Raw genomic sequence first — 21,216 nt, 5'->3', positions numbered from 1 at the left:
CTAGAAAGAAATACAAAAGTCTGGGGCTGGCCCCCTAGCTGAGCGGTTAAGTTTGTGTGCTCTGCTTAGGCGACTCCAGGTTTCACTGGTTCGGATCCTGGGTGCAGACACGGCACCACTCATCAGGCCATGCTGAGGCGGCATCCCACACAGCACAACCGGAAAGACCTGCAGCTAGAAATACACAACTATGTACTGTGGGGCTTTGAGGAGAAGAAGAAAAAAAAAAAGAAGATTGGCAACAGATGCTAGCCTAGGTGCCAATCTTTAAAAAAAAAAATACAAATGTCTATCGACTATTTCTAAAATACACTTATGATTAAAAGATGAAATGGGCCACCACTGAGCCTATCGATCAAGAATTGAAAAATAAAGGTTTGAAATAAAGGCATTTAGGCCAAGTAAAGACAGTAGATTAAACACAAAGCACTTAACTTTTCTCCCTTCTAAAACCCCATGAAAATGACTGTAAAGGGATTTTCTTAAAGAAGCATAAACCCCAAAGGGCAAACAGAATAAGAGAGGAAACAACATAACAGCAACAAAAATTTTGGAAGCTCGACAGCAGATGAACAAGTAGTAACTGAATATAACTGACCCAAGAAAGCTGATACCCAAGTATAGAATGAAAAAAATCTGAGAGCAACAAGATTTATGCCATAGACCCCCTCCTACTCACCCCACCCACATACAACCAAAAAAGCTCAAAACTAAGCAGCAGAAATCACCTCTGAAAAGAAATAGAAAAGTTGGGGTTAAAATGGAGGATTAGGATAGAAGTCTGTTAGGAAGCAGTTAGATCCCCAAGATCCACTCCACAAGTTCATGGAGTCAGATGACCCCTCCTGTCCCCTACATCTGAAGATGTATTCTCTGGGTAAGTAACACAAAAGGTTTCTAGATTGGGGGGGACATGAAGTACAGTTAAAAGAAAGGGAACCACTAAAAAGGGAAATTAGCAAGACCTCACCTCCTCCATTCCACTCTCCCCCTCTGCTCCCAGAATTTACAGCCACGTTATACCTGCCACATAAGAAGCTGAAAGATCCTTCTCCCAGAAGTGTACCAGCCCAAGAGGAAAGAACTATGGATAGTGACAGGATTTCACCCAGGCTATACCACGTAGGCGTGTGTAAGCACAATCTATGATGTTCGCACAATGACAAAATCACCTAACGACACATTTCTCAGAATGTATCCCCATAGTTAAGTGAGGCATGACTATACTAGAAATGTTAACACATATTTTTAAATGGACAGAGTGTAGTTAATCAAAGTAAAGTTAATCATGAGGCTGCGAGGAAATAATAGGTAAGCCAGTGAGATAGATAGCCCCACATTATTCTTTTGCAGAGAGGGTTTTTAATATCCAGAGGGAATATTTGTTTTTTTAAATCTCTATTGTATCTGTAGTTATTTCCTCCATTCTATATTTTATTTGCATCTTCTTTTCTCTTTCACCCAAAACACCCACTAGTGTAGTTCTGTCCCTTGAATGGACCTAGGTCTGACTTCATAATCTTAAAAATCTTTTCAAAGAATGAGATTTTTTAAACTTTATTCTGTTGTTTTGTTCTCTATTCCATTGACTCTACCCTTACTTTCTTTTTCTTTCTTTTTTTTTCTTTTTGAGGAAGACTGGCCCTGAGCTAACATCTGTGCCCAACTTCCTCTACTTTATATGTGGGACACCTGCCACAGCACAGCTTGATAAGCGGTACCTAGGTCCATGCCAGGGATCCAAACCAGCAAACCCCAGGCCACCAAAGCTGAGCACGCAAACTTAAGTGCAACACCACCAGGCTGGCCCCAACCCTTACATTTTTAATTTTCTTCCTCTTTGGGTTTACTCTGCTGATCTTCTCCAAGTATAGTAGTCCCCCCTTATCCACTGGGTATATGTTCCAAGACCCCCAGTGGATGCCTAAAATAGAGGCTAGTACTGAACCCTATATACACTATGTTTTTTCCTATACATACACACCTAGGACAGAGTTTAATTTATAAACTAGACACAGCAAGAGATTAACAACAATAACTAATAATAAAATATAACAATTATAATATATTGTAGTAAAAATTACCACAGATCTTAGCGGCCTCAGCATACAATGTTTTCCTTCCCTTGTTAAGTTGAGAACTTTCACCTTTTCACTTAAAAGAAGCACTTTACAGCTTCTCTTTGGCATATCTAAATTGCCAGTATCACTACTCTTGCACTTTGGGGCCATTATTAAGTAAAACAAAGGTTACTTGAACACAGGCACTGCAACACCACAACAGTCAATCTGATAGCCGAGTTGGCTACTGAGTGACTAACAGCCAGGTAGCGTATACAGCATGGACATCCTGGATAAAGGGATGATTCACATCCCTGGTGGGATGGCGTGAGATTTCATCATGCCACTCAGAACAGCATGCAATTTAAAACTTCTGAATTACTTCTGGAATTTTCCACTTAATATTTTCGGATTTCCTGGGCAGGTGGCCAGGGCCAAAGACTTCTTCTTTAGGCTGTACTGGGCACTTGGCTACCAGCCCAGTGTGGAGCGGGAGGATGGAGAGGCAGACCATTCTAATGTCTTTATCTCCCTTGGAGAAAAATAAGAGGCATTTTCTATAGATGAGGAGAAAGGATAAATGAAGTCAAACAAAATTCATTTTGATAGATATTAACTTTGTAGTACAATATGTGATTTCTTTGTATGAACTAATTTTAATACCAAAAAAAAGAAAAAGGAGGAGGAGGTAGAGGAGGAGGAAGGGGAAGAGAAGGAGGGGTAGAAAGAGAACAAGAATGAGAAGAAGGAAAAGAAGAAAGAAATTATTAAAATGAATAGGTCTTAAAAAACAAAATCTAAAACAAAAACCAGCATCCGTCCAGGATGAACCAATAGGTTGGCCAAACCCTTTTCTAGTAAAACGACATTTGGTTATAAGAAGAGCAACCACAAAGGGTTTTTTTCGTTTTCTCTCTCTCATTTTTTAAATTTTTTATTATGATTGGTACACCATCTATTTCAAAGCCTCATTTAAACCTTCTACAGTGAATCACCCCCACTGCATATTTTCTTAGTAACAGTAGTGAATCACTCTTTGAAAATGTTTTAAGCACCTAATGTTCCTCCGGATTCAACACTTAATAAATTTGTTAAATGCTGTTCTATATAAATGCTGCTAAATATCATAAGATCATAATTTTCCATAGAATTGAGTATTTAAATGAGATATGAAAGGATACTGTCTTATTCCGACATCCTTGAAGATATATTAATTGCTGATGAGAGCAGGAAGCAGAATAGCATAGTCTAAAAAGTCCTAAACTTGAAGTCAAAAGACCTGGCTCCTAGTCCCAGTTGTCGCTACCAAGGTTATCTTAGCCAAAGCTATCTGATATCTCTGAACCTCAGGTATGGTCTTATCTCTAATATCTCAATGTTATGAGCAGTGTATGAGAGAGATTACTTAATGTGAGGAAGCTTGGTCCAGAGAGGGATTCATCTGCCCTGATGCAATTTAGGGAGGCATGGAACCAATAATGTTATATACAGTGAAACACCATGGTGAGAGGAGGTGTGAGAGTCGAGAGGATTTTCAAGGATCTTGCCCAGGAGCTCTGAACTAAGACAATGTGGCATGAAGAGCTAAGTCACCCCTCTGGGCTAAAGAAAAGGTCTGTAATGGGGCCAACATGGTTTTCCTTCCACCCCAGGCTCAGGGGAGGGAAATATGGCCTTACAATGTGGCTGAACAGAATGAGAAGTCACCACTGGATGAGGCCACGTGGCCTGGGCGTCCATGTTCTCTCTGACGGCAGGAGGCAGAAGTGAGAACCTCTTAGACATAATTAATTTATTTGACAAATGTATTGAGCTCTTACATGCCAGGGGACACAAGAGCAAGAGGCAGACAAACCTCTCACAGTGCTAACAATCTAACAGAGGAGACACATAATGGGTAATTACAGTAAACTGCGCCAAGTATTATAACATGGAAAGAACAAAGTGACACAAAAACATACGTCAGGGACATCTAACCCAGTTTAGTAGGATAAGTGACAGTTTAAAGTTAGACAACCCTTGCAGGGAATATACTAACTCTCATTTAGTATATTCCTTTATTTCACAAATGAAGAGACTAAAATGTGTGTCCAAGCTCAGGTAGTCAGAACTGAAAAATGAGTTGATTTTAAGCTAATAACACAAGAACTGGGGTGAAAGAGGCAGCAGAGTATTCCAGCCAGAGGGAACAGGATACGCAAAAGCCTAGGGACAAGAATGAGCATAACACTTTAGAGATTATGAGGTCCTGTAGAACAATAAAAGACAAAATCCCTGTTCTTAGAGAGTTCGCGCTTAGAAATATGAAAGAACATGCTTTAAATAAATCTAAATCCAATTCTACTAATTTGTTAGTAGATATGTGAGAAGATAAAGTATGGTAGACTGTCAGAAAGGAAAAAGAATTATATGGAAGATTACAAATTTGCAAAAGCTATAAAAACGTAAGAAGGGACCCTGGCAATTCCTGCCATAAGCCTTCAGATTCTTTCCCACTAGTCCTGGTTTTACGACTCTAGGCTGTATATGGAGATACTCTATTTTATATGACAAATGCTATTCTTGAAAATAATGTATAAGTTGAAACACGGAATTTATATGAATTAAATGTTAAACGTATATCAGAGCTTGCAAAAATTAAAGATCCCTAGAGCTATCATATTAACGCAAACAATCCTCCATGGTCCTAGATCTGCCACTAATCCAGGTGTCGCTTTAAATAAAGCAGCTTCTTTGGCCATCAGTTATCTCATTTATTAAATGGAAAGATTAAAATATATTTTCTCTAAATTATTTTTTCAGCTTTAAAATTCTATGATGCCAAGCTTAAATTATTGGACATAAACCATTCCTAATGAGGCTACACTAGAATCTATGCCAAGAAATTAAATTTTTAGAAATACATATATTTTTATAAACCAGAAGTACACAATTAGACAAGCAAATGGACACATGTACATGATCAAGGAATATAGCTTAGGGCAAGCAATCTATGACATTTCCTTTCCTTATTAAGTTTAATTTTTAAAATTTAAACAAAAACAGAAGCAATACTTGTATATTCTAAGAAACACAACTTTGAAACAAAAAACAGGTGTAGCTAATTAAACAATAAATATGTCATTTTGTTTTCATTATTTTATTTTCCAATGCTCTCAAAAGTTTTGAGAATGGAAAACAAGATGCAATGAAGAGAAGAAAAGGCAAAATGCCTCAGGCCAACCTAATGCCAAAACACATTTTTTCCAGTATACGACACGTTCCCTGTCAAGCCTCACATCACTCTCCAGATATAACCACTTCTACAAGAGCAATTACTCTAAATTCATGCTCTTCAGAACCATCTGCTCCAGATTCAATCAACAAACATCATCCTGCCCCACACATATGGAATCCTACAATTTTATACTTGATGCTTGCTAAATTATGATGTTATTTTTGAGACGCAATTAAGTCCCTTCATTAGAAACTAACAATGAACTTAAACTGATCACAGGAGGAATAATGCTTTTAGAATTATGACCCACCCTACAAGACACTTAATTATGTGAAGAAGTAACATGAAACATAGGCATCTGGATCTCAGATTTGAACTGTAAAAATTGAGTGTAAAATTTCCTAATAATATACTCAGGCACATGAAGACTGAAAACAAGTATAACAAAATCTAAGTCTCCCTTTTTTTCCCTTTTGGTGAGGAAGATTGGCCCTGAGCTAACATCTGTTGCCAATCTTCCTCTTTTTGCTTGAGGAAGATTGCTGTTGAGCTAACCTCTGTGCCAGTCTTCCTCCATATTGTAAGTGGGATGCCACTACAGCATGGCTTGAGGAGCAGTGCAGGTCCACACTCAGGATCCAAACCCCAGGCCACTGAAGCAAAGCACATGAACTTAACCACTAGGCCACTGGGCTGGCCCCTAAGTCTCCTTTTTTAAAATGGACTTTCCTCAAAATATCAGAACTCCAGAAAATTTGTTTTATCTGGAGTCTTTACTCTCCCTCACCTCAGTATTAAGTACAGACAAAGTGATGAGCACCACTTGATATGTCACTGGGAGAGTTTTCCTTGCTCATGAATAGACAAGAAATCAAACAGAATATCCTCATACACAGTATTGTGGTTCTCAGTTTATTTATATTACAAGTGACTGGTGTAGACTGGTATAACTTAAACGGATCATTGGAGCCAGGTCTATTCTGAACTCCCTATCACTTTCAAAGCTTGCTTTTCTCTTTGGAGGAAGATTAGCCCTGAGCTAACATCTGCTGCCAACTCTCCTCTTTTTTTTTTTGCTGAGGTAGACTGGCCCTGAGCTAACATTCGTGCCCATCTTCCTCTACTTTCCATGTGGGACGCCTACCACAGCATGGCTTGCCAAGCAGTGCCACGTCCGCACCTGGGATCCGAACCGGCAAACCCCGGGCAGCCAAAGCGGAACATGCGCACTTAACTGCTGTGCCACCCGGCTGGCCCCAAAAGTTGCTTTTAAAAGTAATGGCACTATGGAAGGCACACTGGTCTTGAGACCTGAATATTGGACCAAAACTTGACTAACTGTTTGAGTTTGGATATAGCATGAAGCCTGTATTCATCTATGAAATAAGGGAATGTACTAAATGATTTCTGAGAGGATCTTCTGGTTCTAAAACATCAGGATTAATTCACTTCACCAGTCCTGGGTTTCAACAAACTTTCCTAAAAAATATAGCTTTACGTTTCAAATTTTTAATATCAAATTATTTATTTATCTGGCTTACCAACATCATTAAAATGCTGAGTTTAAAAAAAAGGATAGTTGATTAGAATACAATTCTTATGGCAAGAAAGGTTGAAGATCTATGGCTTGGTGGACTAGAGCAAGGACCAGGTAAGAGGAAGAAGGAACCAGGAAAATAATCAAGGAATATAATCTCATCTGGTTTTCACCTGAGGAGGGCACAGGGGTGGAGGGGAAGGGATGACAGTTGAGGCAAAGGGAGAAAGTGGGCCAACTCTACCCCTTTTTATTATAGAAGGTACAAAAACTCTAAATAATAGTACATCATCAAAACGGAAAAGGTAATCAATAGGGAAAAGACAATCCCTATCTCTGTGTCCTCAACTTTCAGTCACCCCTCAATTTACTGCAATCTAGCAGCTAGCTACAGAACCCTACCATAACTATTCTCTTCTCAGGTGCCCTTGACCTCCCAGGTAAGAAACTAAGCACTTGATGTCACTGTGGTCTCTAATACTGTGGATCCTGGCTTCACTGTTTATTTTCTGTGTGATCTTGGGAAAGTTCTTTAACCTCTCTGACCTAAGTTTCTTCAGCTATAAAATGAAGATAACCACATAGGGATGCTGTAAGAAATGCATTAATACATGTAAGGCACTTCAAACAGTGGCCAACGGATTACAAGTACTTGATTAGTGGTAACTAAAACTACATTATTTCTAATTACTTCGTCCCTGAAATCTTCCCTCATTTAATTTGTCATCACTTTCTTTGGGTTCTCTTCCCATCTATCTAGACACTCCAGTCTCCTATACCAGAACTTTTCTGACAACCCAACTTTAAATGGTGTTCCTCAGGACCCCTCTTCTCTCCTCATCAGCATTCTAAAACCTCCTGATCATTTGCAAATACCCAACACACTGTATTGTAATTACCTATTAAACTGCCTCCTTCCCTGTGCATCTTGAGCTCTAGCAGGAGAGAGTCCAAGCCTGTCTTATTCACTGGGGTAGTCCTAGCACCCAGTGTAGTGCTTGGCTCAATAAATGAATGAATGGCTGAACTCTACACACTCTCTCTCAGTGATTTCATTCATTTCAATGGCTTCAGTCACCATCTAACTGCTGATAACTTCCAAGTCATATCGCTCACCCACACTCTCCTCAATTCCAAAACCTCCACTTCAAAGCCCTGCCCCTTAGACAATGTGAAGAATAAAGTGGGGTAGGAGGTGGGGGATAGAGCGGGCAGGAAGAAGACAATGGCAAGAGTCTAGACAAGAGCAGTGAAAAGAGTTTAAAATTTTTTAAAAGTTCAAATTCTGAATAAATTTTGAAAACAGGGCTAACAGGATTTGATAAAGGAAGAGTCAAGAGAAAAGGAATCAAGATTAAGTCCTAGAAATAACTTGTATTTAGATAAGACCGATAGTATTTTTGTGATTGTTTTAATTAAAAAGAAAACCTTTCCTCAAGTTTTATACTTTTATAGTCTTGGCAAGACAACTCAGAAAACTTTCCACTAGCGAAGTAAATGGTATATATCACTTAGAGCTTAAACAGAATCAAAACTACCACCTGTTTTTCTGAAACAAACCACTCAGCTCCAGTCATTTCAAATGAATAGTAAACGTAATATTAAGATACCCAATTCACTGACAAAAAAAATTTCCATTTCTTAAATAATATCCATAATATTTATGCAGTAGGAAAAATCCCAACATCACAAATATAACTCATATTTCAGAATTACAAAACATATGGGAAACGTCACTGTTTTACGAGATATTAGAATGCACAATAACTGTTTATTTATCCAGCTATAATCATAAATAAAGATATGATCCCTTATAAAATACATTACATTAGAGTGGTAACTGTGATACATACATCAATTTAATTTTGTTGCTCTACTGCAAGCCTACAGCAGACTCACATGTAGGACAGGGAAGGTAGAAGAGGGAAGAGACTATGATTCTGCCAACATATGACATGACAGCTCCCAAGTTCAGCAAGAAAAATCTATCAGGGAGGCACCTCCAAAACAAGCCATATTTACCTCTACTCTGCATATTCTTATTGAGAGGTAAGACTTTACTGATCCAGATTCAGTGAAAATCACTACCCTAGCAAGGTAAAGGATTCTGTCAGTTTTCCTTGATATCTCCTATACTAGGATAACCAAAGTAGTTCCTAAAATATCAGGAATATTGCCAAAATTCAAATCAGCTTCTACCAGAGAAATGCATAAATACACATAAAATACAAAATTTTTTTTAAAAAAAAAGGAACGTGACACTTACCAACGGCCTGTATAAACCATAACCACTGCTGCCAGGCTATATTTTTAAACCTCACAAGAACTCTTAAAAGATACGTTATCTCTATTAGCAGGTGAGGAAGCAGAGTTTAAGAGGTTAAATGGCTTGTCCAATGTCTCTCAGTTGATAAAGGCTAGTGCTGGCATTTGAATCCAGAGCTCACCATAAGCTTTCCAATAAATCCCACTATTTCCCTGGACTTTATTAAAAAATACTGAATTTTACAGAATCAATATGTTAATTCCAACTTAGAAAACAACACTGGTAGAATTCAAAAAATGGTGGAAAATGTTGGAAAGAGAACCTTTCATGAGAGCTGGACTGTTATGTATTTTATACATAGTAGATCCTCCATAAATTCCTGTTAAAATAAGCTAATGAGGGTGGGAGGAAGGGCTAACAGCTATAAATATCTCAGAACTCTGGTACAAGACAGATAAAATTTTCCATCTCAAAAAAAGTTATGTTACAGTAATTAGATTCAGTATTGTTACTAGACCTACTTAAGTGTTATAATGATAAAATCATTGTTTAAATAAGAGTTTTAATTCTTCCTGTTCTGTGATGCTATCTTATCAAGGCCCAAGTATTTGGTATGAACATGTTGAAATGATGTGAAATCAACAAGGATGCTAAAGATAAATTCTTAAAGATGTGAAGCAAATACTTCCTTTCACTGTAAACAAAACGACTGAGTCCACTTCTTGAAGAAATCAAGCTCTATTTATATTCACTCTCCTGAAATGGCACAGGCAGCCTTAGAAGGGTAAGTTTATAATAAATCCCTATATTTGGAAAACATTGTTGCTAAGCATCTTCTAACATTCAGCAGAGTTTATATAATTCATGTCTCTGCTACATAATTAACATTTCATGTTTTCCAAAAAACTGTGGTATGCTTATCTATGTTGTTAATTTAAAACATTATAAATTTTGAGTGAATTAATAAAAGGCTATGCAACTAATTAATTAGAAAGGCAGCCTAATCCCAGGAGGAATACAAACATAGACATTAAATGTCAGGATGTGTCAGAGTTGAGCTTGTAAACAGCTTGTCCACTTGAGATAAAACATTTCAAAATGCAGCTGCTCTTTGCTTAAAAAGGTGAGCTACAAAACATCAGGCCTTTGGACAAGTGAGGACATATCACACCACACTCTAGCTCACAAATTAATTATAAAGAAAACACAAGATTTGAAAATAAGTTTCACGCCCAACCCTCAATATTAAACATTTTATCTGCTCAGATAATAAGAGATCCAAGTGTTGAAAGCAACACTACTGTAGTATTTCCAACTTTCATATTCATTATGGAGAGAAAGTTAAAAGATACAAAAATATTTAGTAACAGTGGAATAAAAGACTAGAAAAACTGAGTAAGCACAATGCAAAAGATGAAGCATCACTCTTATAAACTATGGAACAGACTGTAAATCTTCTACTCTCTGGAAAAACATGCAAAAATAAACATATACTACAAGGAGTTTGATCCCACAAACAAAAACCTTTAGATTACAAAAATAATCAGGAACATAGCTCACTTAGGTTTCATGAAATTCTGAATCACTGCAATGTAGGCTCTTACTAGACATCTGTGCACCACTTTTTGCTAAAAAGAGCAGAGCTTCTCCAACTAGAAGGCAGTCCAGCAAGAAAGAAAACTGACAGTCAACACGCAAAAAGCTCAAAGAACACACAGGTCCACAAATCATAAGCAAGCAAATGTTCCAGGAAAAACACACGTCTATATTCTTACTTGTATTCTTAATCATTAATTCAAAACCGTTTCCTTGTGGCTCTTCTATCCTTCAAAATTATCTGTCATTTTTAAGTTTCATTTAGAACCATTATACATACCTGCAAGACAAACTTGAACACTCATTTTCTGCTAGAGTGGGAGATTTAAATGATACAGTTTGGAATAGTACATTACTATCACATAAAAACGCTAGGAAGAAACTCAATACTATCAGAGGCAGTCTGAGAACTACATTCGCCAAAACCTAATTCAGTCATTTAAATCAATTACAAAAAATCTGCAAAAATTAGAGAGATGGTTGGTCTAGATCAAGAACAGCATTTGTCGTATAAAATAAAGTACCTCTATATAGAGCCTAGAATCACAGAACAGGACCTCAGAGTGGGAAAGAATCTGAAGGCTTATGGCAGGAATTTCCAGGACCCCTTGTTACGTTCTTACAGCTTTTGCAAACCTGTATACCCATAAAGGAGCAATAATGACTTGGAGGTGTTTCCTCAGCAAAGAGCAGGGATTTCTGCAGGTAACAGTGGAAAGAAGGAGATGACTCTCACTCAAGGTGTAAAAACAAAACTAAACTCAACTCTGAGGTTAATAAACATTTTTATTACTCTATCAAGGGGAGTGGGGTGGTAATTATGTCTCCCAGCTTTCACATATATTTCTCATATCAAATACTTATTGAGCACCTATTATGTACCAGAAATCACTAATACTGCCTCTAAATATTAAGACAATACCATGACTCTTTTTTAAAAACAATGTTTCTAACTGTGTATAATTCTAAAGTCAATATAATTGTGACTGCTACCACTTGCCCAAAGAAACTTATCATGTTAAAAAAAAAAAAAAGAAAAAAAGAAATCATCAGTTTAAACTTCCCTAGGCAGTCATTTTAAAAGACTGGAGAGCCATTCAAATCATTCCCTAATAACTCCTCTAAACCCAGATAGGACGTAACATTAAATGTTCATTCAAATCATCCCCTAATAACTCCTCTAAACCCAGATAGGATGCAACATTAAATGTTCATTCAAGTCATCCCCTAATAACTCCTCTAAACCCAGATAGGATGTAACACTAAATGTTCAATTCTTTGTATTTATAACTAGGAGGGTAGTTCAAATTTACCATATGGCTGAGTTTTTTCTTCCTATGCTCAATGACACATCATAGTATACCGGGATGCCCTTGTATATTCAACAAGAGGGATACACTTTTGTGCCCATTCAATAGCACTTGAGCACAATTCTACTATTTTTAAAGTTTACAGAGTTTTAGAGTTGTTTTATCTTTCCTCTGAGTCACACAATTAGCCAAATTTATAATTTGCTCAAGTCCCTAGTCAGAAATTATAAAATTGTTTCAATGAGAAAATGCAGTTAACTTCCCAATCAACATTAGTCTGCTTGTAACATTATTTCTAAGAACACCGTGGGACTAACTACCTAAGTTTAAGTCATTCAGACAAACAGGTACGAAAAAGAAGACTGAAGGGTGGCAAGGCCAGGTGTATGAAAGTAGCTGAGGCCAGGCCAGGATTAGTGAGTAACTTGAGTATTTGTTATCTCACACTGTCCTTTTTCTAATTCTTCCTATCCTTTCTTTTTTTTTCCCCCATTTCTTTCTTGTTCTCCCTTATATCCAGGGAATGTCATATTTACAAGGTCACTTAGATATCATCTACCACAACCCCCTTAACTTACAAATGGGGAAAACTAAAACTCACATAAAACAAAGAACTTGCCCATGATCACAAGTCTGATTTTAAAGGCAGATCTGCCCAACTCTCAGAATCTATCTTCTACTATACCCCGTGCTTCTTTAGAAAAATCCCTTGCAAAAAACTCTAGCACACTGTTCTTAAAATTTATTCTGCTATATAAAGTTAGAGAATGACACTACATAACACAACATACACTAGTATTTAAGATAGTATATACAAAACCACATAAATATATTTTCCCTAGTGGACACTTTAACCCTAATCTTTTTAAAAATTACTTTCTCACAGTCTGATTCATTGCTAGATTAGGGGAAAATATCAGTTCAATACCTGACAATTTGAAATTATTACTAAGTCACATTAACAATAGTTAATATGTCATTTACTGCTTGTATGCACTAAGTACATCCTTTTTATATATATCTATATAGATACACCTATCTATCTTGGATTGGAGGCCTCTCTCCACCCCACCTTCTAATCCTTTCACAATTTTTTCAATTAAATATAACATAGTAAGGGGTAGAATTTCTCACCTTTTCTTGCCATTTTCCCAGGGTTCTTGGGGATATTACAGTGCCCATGAAAGTAAATGGTCCTATTTACATCTAGTATGGGGATTACATTTTCACTTTTCCCTTGAAAGTCTCAGGACACAGCTTAATTTCTGGACTATACTCACCTGTAAAAAGATATGGATATTTTCTACTTTGTAAATTGATTCAACCCTTTAGCTTCATAGACTAAAATTAAATCAAAAAGCCTTATGCCACTTGGACAAAAATCTGTTTCTTATGATTTAATTTTTTTTTTTTTTTAAGGATTGGCACCTGGGCAAACAACTGTTGCCAATCTTTTTTTTTTTTTTTCCCCTGCTTTATCACCCCAAACCGCCCCTGTACACAGTTGTATATCTTAGTTGCAGGTCCTTCTAGTTGTGGGATGTGGGAAGCCACCTCAACATGGCCTGACAAGCAGTGCCATGTACGTGCCCAGGATCCCAACCCTGGGCCACCACAGCGGAGCACACGAACTTAACCACTCGGCCACGGAGCCACCCCCTTCATGATTTAATTTTGACTAAGAGAATGGATTTGGAGTAAGATGACCCTCAGTTAAATTGTAGTTTAACACTAGCTGTGAGACCTCTCGAGTCTATCTGATACTTATATCACAGGACTGGTGTGAGGATTAGATAAAAGAATGTTTTCCCTTTGCCACCTTCTCACACCTCTCATTCTGCCTGTAGAACTCGTACTTTTTCTTTAAGCTTCTTCTTAGATGTCACTTTTTCTTTTTTCTTTTTTTTTTAAATGAAAACCTTTATTAAAGAAAGGTCCTTCTTTTTTTAAAGATTTTATTTTTCCTTTTTCTCCCCAAAGTCCTCCAGTACACAGTTGTATATTTTTAGTTGTGGGTCCTTTTTGTTGTGGCATGTGGGACACTGCCTAAGCATGGCTTGATGAGTGGTGCCATGTCTGCGCCCAGGATTCAAACCGGCGAAACCTGGGCTGCCAAAGCGGAGCACGCAAACTTAACCACTCAGCCATGGGGCCGGGCCCAGATGTCACTTTTTCTATATAACCATAGCATGTCCTTTCTCCATAATGGAAGTCACTATATTTTCCATAGTTTCATGAGTACACATTTCATGATATAAATAGTAGTTTACAACTCTCTTTCTGCCATCAGACAATATGCTTCTGAACAGCAAGAATCCCAGAGCCTTCTAGAATACATGAAATACATTAGAAAGTCAAAAAATGTCTGGTAAAGGATATTGAAGATTGAACCCTTGAATAGATGCCAGGACAAATGCAAAAGCAATGCTTACATAATAATTCAGACTCTTCATTATCACCTAATGGAATGAAGGGAGCAAAGTTATCCACTGATACTTCTGCTTCTTGATCACTAGGGAATGCATTACCATGATCAAGCCCACCGAATCTTGCGAAGCACAAGAAACTAAACAAAAAGGGACCTTACCCTAGACCATAATATATCAGAAGACTGTTTATATTTGCTTTGCAGTTTACATAACCTGTAGTCTCCCCCAACTGTGAGTCCTCTAACATGGAAACTGTGAAAATGCTCAAATAGAATGAAATCAAACCGGTTTTCTCCACCAAGAGGAAGATATTCAAAGACTCCTAAATATCTCTTCCAAGTTTTCTTTTTCTACCTGTTTTTCCTTCTCTAACCTCTTTTCCTGCACACATTAGGCCAGATTAGAAGGATGAAAGGACTAATGCAAAGGTCTTCAAAGCCTACTAAATTAGATTAACTATGAATCAATGATTTAGAGGTAAAAGTTACCATATTTCTATACTAAATTTCCAACTCAAGATTTCCATTTCTTCTATTACCTGTGAGGGTTAAACTTTCTTTAAAGCACCTTATGAAACACTGGGATAGGTCACAAACTGGAACAACAGAATGCCACAACCGAAAAAAATTCTTCCAAAGAATAGTAAGGACTTAGAAACATACGCCCATACAGGAGGAGGGAATAAATACAGAGAACCTAAGATTATCAGCAAACCAGAGGTGCTATGAGGTATGTGCCCAGCCTTTAGAGGTTACCAGAAATAAACACATCTTCCCAGAACAAAAAAAAGACTACCAGCTACTTTTCAGTAAATTCTTACTTGCCTGAAGAAATATTTCAATAGCTTAAAAAAACTGCCCTGATTTGAATACATTTTCCATGGTTGAAATTACTCTGAAAAACTGCACAAACATTAACAGGTCTTAAGGGCTTCGAAAATAATTACAGTTATGCCATGGTGAAGTTCTTAAACTCAAAGAGTCAACTGATTAATAACAGCCCTTAAACATCTTCAGACTTTAAACATCACTGTCACATACTCTAAGGCATTGAATTCTCAGGTTTCACTGAATACTTTTTCAGCATTTCAACAAATAACAAAGCTGCTCCTTAACAAAATTTGGATCCTCCTGCAGGCACTTCTCCCTAATTTCCAGAGCACAACATCAATAAATACTGTCATCATCAATACTGCCGTTAATGTATCCAGTTGCGTGTGTATGCACACATATGTACATGTGTTTGTGTGTGTGTGTACACTTAGGAAAAGTCTCAAAGGATATATGCTATAATAGTGGTTATCTTTAGAGGTAAGATAAAGAGTGATTTTTATTTCTTTTTTATAGTTTTCTGTAGGTTTTTCAATAAATATATTTTATGATTAGAAAAAATTAGCTATTTCCATTAAGAAATGAGGTACAAATTATCAGTATGTAAATAAACCAGAGTTAAGTCCATCAATACAGACTCACTATAGCAAATCACTCTCACCTGCTTCATTACACAAGGCTTTCAAGTCTGCTCCAACGTATCCATGAGCACTATTTGCCAGCTGTAGCAGTTCAGCTTTAGTGAGCAAATGGGGTACCCTTCGAACCAGCTTCTGGAGGATATCTAGCCGGTCCTGAGCATTAGGAACTCCAATTTCAATCTCTTTATCAAATCGTCCAGGTCTTCGGAGTGCAGCATCCAAAGCATGAGGGCGATTTGTGGCCCCAAGGACCAAAACCTGTCCTTCACTTCCTTCCTAACAAAATAAAATGAAAATCTAAGTAAATAAATAAATACAAATATAAATATATATAAATACGTATATATAGGCACTGGCTATATAGACAAGGATGGATCTAACTGTCCAGGCTGCTAAGCCCTAACCCTTTTTTTAATTACTCATCCCATATTTTCCAAAGCTTAGCCTAAATGCTCCCTCACCTAGAAAGTTTTCCAAAACTTACCTCTCCATCCACACTGATGTCTGTCCCACCTCTAGCATCTTAACTACACCATTTTCATGAATAATAACATATAATACCCTACCATATAGCTGTTTTAATGTGTTTAATTGTTTTAAGTTGTCCTTTTCCCCTGCCTGAAAGCAAAGATTATGACCTATACATCATTCAATAGAGCAAGGCTCTATTACACAGGGGTCTAAGGAATCTTCTTCACATATGGACTGTCTCTTTTTTATTTTGATAAATTTTTAAATTCCATAAAATATAGACAACAATATAATCAACATCCAAGTACCAGCCACCCTTGAATACATAAGAATTTTTATTCTCTGAGAATGAAATCTGGAACAAATTACCAAGAACTACAGTCATGATCAGCCATCTGTAGAAATTATCCAACATTCTATTCCAATGACCCAAGTATAAACTCACAGAGACAAGCTTAAGCGGAATGTGATTCAATGTAAGAAAACTCTAACCCAATCAATTATACTGGATGTGCCAACAGAAAATGCATGGATTACAGTGATTCTATGAATTATGAGATTAGAAGACAAATACAGTCCATTAAACATTTTCAGACTAAAACATGACTGTCACATGCTTCCAGTCCTGCCCAAAGGCAAGAACACCAGTCTACAGTAGGTCTATCCTAGTGGCAGAGAAAGAGGGAGCAAGGACAGTGATTAAGATCCTCCAACACAGAGCCTTCCATCTAATTTCCTACTCACCAGGAACCCTTCTAATTATAATAGAGCTCTCCACATATATTTGCCTTCAGGGTGAAAAAAGAGTCACCCATAAACAAAGATATTTGGTCAGCTTAATAATTATATTTCTTATTGTAAATGGATAAACTGGCATCCAGTTTACACATGTCCCTTGTGAGTGTTATTACTGTGGGTCAGTCTTCAGGGCCCTACCACCTGCAATATACTAACAACACTGAAATCCCCAGCTTTATAAGCTGAGAATCAAACCTGGGACATGATGATCACACCTAGGTACTGCCAAAAGACTGTGAACCAGGTGGTCATTCAGCCTCCCCCAGCTAGCAATCCTTCTCTTGTGTTATTCTTAAAATTGTAACACACACTAGCAAGTAACAGACTTACTACCAAACCTTCATGTTATTTTCACGCGTTCAGTTTCTACCAATAGGCAGTAAAAACCAGAGAGTTTTAATTACCCAGTTTTTTAATGTGCAAAAGGAGAGCATGAGGCCAGATGATTTCTAAAATTTCTTTTGGTTTTAACATATTATGATTCTAAAAAATGAGTTAAAATTCTGCATAAGAAGTGTATTCTTCTGGTAAACGGCTGTCAGGAGTCTGAAACAATTCTTCATTCCTCTTTTCTATTAGTACTATGGATCTCCTTTTCATAATTAGCACATAGTTTTCATTAACCATAAGAGTGTATGCCCTATTAGAGAATCAGGTAACACGGGTAAATTCTTTTTAAATGTTGTACAAACACATTTTCCATTATTCTCACTTTCTTTCCTTTTACTTGACAAACTTAAAGACCTAAAAGAATCAACTTTTACATGAGTAATAAGACAATCATGAAATTTCTTAGTAAAATCCTCTAAAATTTAACTGCTAAATCTTCCTTACTGATTTTTGCTTCAGGTTTTAAGTTAGTACCATTTATTACCAAAAAAATTTATTATTGTATATTATTTTATATGCTAGAAAATGTGTATATGTGCCAGGTTATATTATCCTAGCAGTTACTAAGAAATCTTCTGAAGAAAATTACTTTATGGGTCTTGCCTTTAGTTTTTATGAATATTTTTTTCCTTATCCTAGGATGTCCAAAAACTTAAGACATATTTAATAGTTTTTGCTACTACATACATATAACTAAGAATCAACCCCTTCCTATACAGAATCAATACTGGTGCTATACTTACTGAGCCAATACCATCCATCAGTGTTAAAAGTGAAGCGACAATTCTTTTTTCCACTTCATTCTGAGCCCCTTCTCTTTTAGGGCAAAGTGCATCCAGCTCATCAATAAAAATAATTGATGGGTGCCTAAAAACAAACAAGTAAAATGAATTCTCTAATACACATTTAATTTTTAAATTTGATACGTTGCATTTCAATTAAAAATTTGAAACTAAGTAGTTTTAATTTTTTAATTGAAATGCAACGTATCAAATTTAGGATATAGTTAATAATATTAAAGACAAAGGCAATAGGATAAGCTGAAAAACCTTAGGTTAATTCTGGTCCAAATTTTACCTCACAGTATCACATTCTAGTGGATCTGCCCTCAATAAAAAGAAGAGTATTGAGAACAGTCTGTTGCTCATAAGATGAGAGTCTATGCCCAGAGAGAACTTGCTCACTAGTGCCCATTAAACTGTTATGCCAGGATCAATTCAGAAGCTGAGGCCAGAGATGTTGTCCCTTGGAGGAGATTTAAAGTCGAAGGGATAAAGAGCAGAAATGCTCTCCTTTTTTTACCTATTAAAAAAAGAACTTTCAAGATGATTAATTCTCCCATAAAAAGATGAACATTCTCTCACAAGAGGAAGCCTCTACTGCCAGGAACATAACAACAAACCAGGAACATAACCACTGATTCTCAAATCTTCAGTATTGGGACTACAAACTAATTTCACCTACTATCACTGGAAAAAAAAACTTTAAAAATGGAAGTTCTTTTGATAACAAGGTAGTACTTATGATAAGTTAAATACCAAAGCAATAGTGGAGACATAGCCATATTATGATTATTACATTAGACCAAGTTATAGACCAAATTCTAACATTTCTTGCAATGTAACATGATAGCCTAAACTAAAGAATAATCAGTAAGAATCATTTTAAAGAATAGAAGATTTATCCCTTTGAAGCAAAAAACAATAAAGTTTCAAGCATGAAGGGCTACTAAAATATTACAGTCCACTAAGGGAACTAGATATACTAGATATGCCTAAGTACCCAAAAGAGAAAATCATAAATTTATATGCTCAGTCACATGACATCAAACAACACTCAATTCTTTTACTTTGTGATTTTTTTTAATTGAGATATAATGACATTTAATATTATATTAGTTTCAGGTGTACAACATGATTCAATATTTCTATGTATTGTGGACAGTCGGCATCTGTCACCAAACATAGTTACAAAACTTTCTTTCTTGTGATGAGAACTTTTAAGACCTACTCTCTTTGCAACTTTCAAACATACGCAATATAGCATTATTAACTATTGTCACCATGCTATATATTACATCTCTGTGACTTGTTTTATAAATGAAAGTTTGTACCTTTTGCTACCTTATCTATTTTAATAACTCATTTACCAAACTTCCAAAACAATATTAGATAGAAACAGATTAGACAGAGCTTCATTAGATTTACAATCTATTTCTAGTGCTATCACTATTATTTCTGTACTATTCTTTCATGCTTCACATAAAGTGTTAGTATGTCTACTAACACTTAAAGTTAGTTATACTTTGATTAATACAGCCTTGACTACTAATTCCAAACATCTAAAAATAAAGAATACCGCAGAGTGGCTTCGGCAAATATCTGACGTAATCTTGCTTCAGTCTCCCCATAGAATCTGTAACAAATAAAACACATTTAAGGACCAATTCTGTTTTTAAAGCTTTGTCTATAAAAGTTCATCTCACTTTTCAAATATTTCCAGAAAACTTAAAATTACTTTCAAAATTATTCTCCAAACAATTTTTATATACATTAAAAAGCAAATTTAAAATATTTCAACATATGAAATACCCAGACAGAATACTACGCTGCCATTTTTTTAAAAACCACATTTAGGAAGTATATTTAATAATATTGCTTATTCTATTAAATTATGCACCTACTTGCTTATAATTTCAGGACCATTAATTATAGAAACATAGGCTCCGACTTCATTGGCAACAGCCCTGGCAATCATTGTCTTTCCAGTACCTGGCGGGCCATAGAGTAACACTCCCCTAGGGGGAGGAATTCCTGGAAGAAAAAGAAGAGAACACTGAATTCAGCATTACTAGGTTTCTTATAAGTGTTATCATATGACTTCAAACACAAGTTATAAAATATAAATTTACTTTGCATCACAAAACTAAAGTAAGAATCAGACCTTCTTTTTTCTCCCCAAAAAGATGCACTCATTAGTCCAAACATTGACCTCCAGCACTGACTTTCTCTCTATGGACCCAACCAGGCCAGGCACATTGGCAAAAAACTGGCTGGACACACACACTGTTGCCATGCCCCATCCCATGCAGCAGAGTTCAATGATCAGAAAACAAAGCTCAGACAACAAGGACATCCAAAGGCAAGCTACCAATCCCAATTTTCATCCAACTAGCTGTCTCAGAGAACAGAATAACCATTACTAGCAAAATACCAATCCAAGGGTTCATTTATATATATAAAGGTTCATGAAAAAGGAAAGAGTAGAGAAAGAGATGGTAGGCACCAAACACATGCAGAGGATCTAGGCAGTAACTATACAGAGGAAGTCCTGAGTTTCCTAAGAGCCAAGTCACTCCCTCAACCACTTGCTTCAGTGCAAAGAGATCTGCACACAGCTACATTTCCTAACAAAGAAGTTTTATCCAACATATTCGAATGTTTGGTTTATTTCTTTAGTCATTACAGCTGATCCAGCACGACAAGATACTTATTCTAGATTCAATACAAACAATTGTGGGAGTATGCAATTAGAAGGGACAGGCTGCAACTAACTCACATTACAACCTAAAGAAACCAAGCACAGAAAAAGGCTCTCTCAACTGGCCTCTCCCAAAGCAACTCTCACCTCCCACCATACCTATCACTCAGGAAAGAAAAACGGGAAAAAAG

The 21,216-nt window shown here is 36.6% G+C and overlaps 1 protein-coding gene across 3 annotated transcripts in view; it reads right to left on the bottom strand.

Moving 5' to 3' along the window:
- Nucleotides 1-21,216, bottom strand: part of AFG2A (AFG2 AAA ATPase homolog A) — a 307,360-nt gene that overhangs the window by 274,795 nt on the left and 11,349 nt on the right. For all 3 annotated transcript variants that reach the window (XM_014845518.3, XM_070504718.1, XM_070504719.1), the window contains exons 6-9: nt 20,229-20,358; nt 19,904-19,960; nt 18,289-18,412; nt 15,907-16,162 (exon numbers count right to left, since the gene is read on the bottom strand). In XM_014845518.3, the coding sequence (XP_014701004.2) occupies nt 15,907-16,162; nt 18,289-18,412; nt 19,904-19,960; nt 20,229-20,358 (567 nt within the window). The remainder of the gene's footprint in view (nt 1-15,906; nt 16,163-18,288; nt 18,413-19,903; nt 19,961-20,228; nt 20,359-21,216) is intronic.

This window comes from Equus asinus, chromosome 3 (assembly GCF_041296235.1).
Source record: "Equus asinus isolate D_3611 breed Donkey chromosome 3, EquAss-T2T_v2, whole genome shotgun sequence".
Taxonomy (NCBI): domain Eukaryota; kingdom Metazoa; phylum Chordata; class Mammalia; order Perissodactyla; family Equidae; genus Equus; species Equus asinus.
This window is presented reverse-complemented; position numbering and strand designations above follow the sequence as displayed.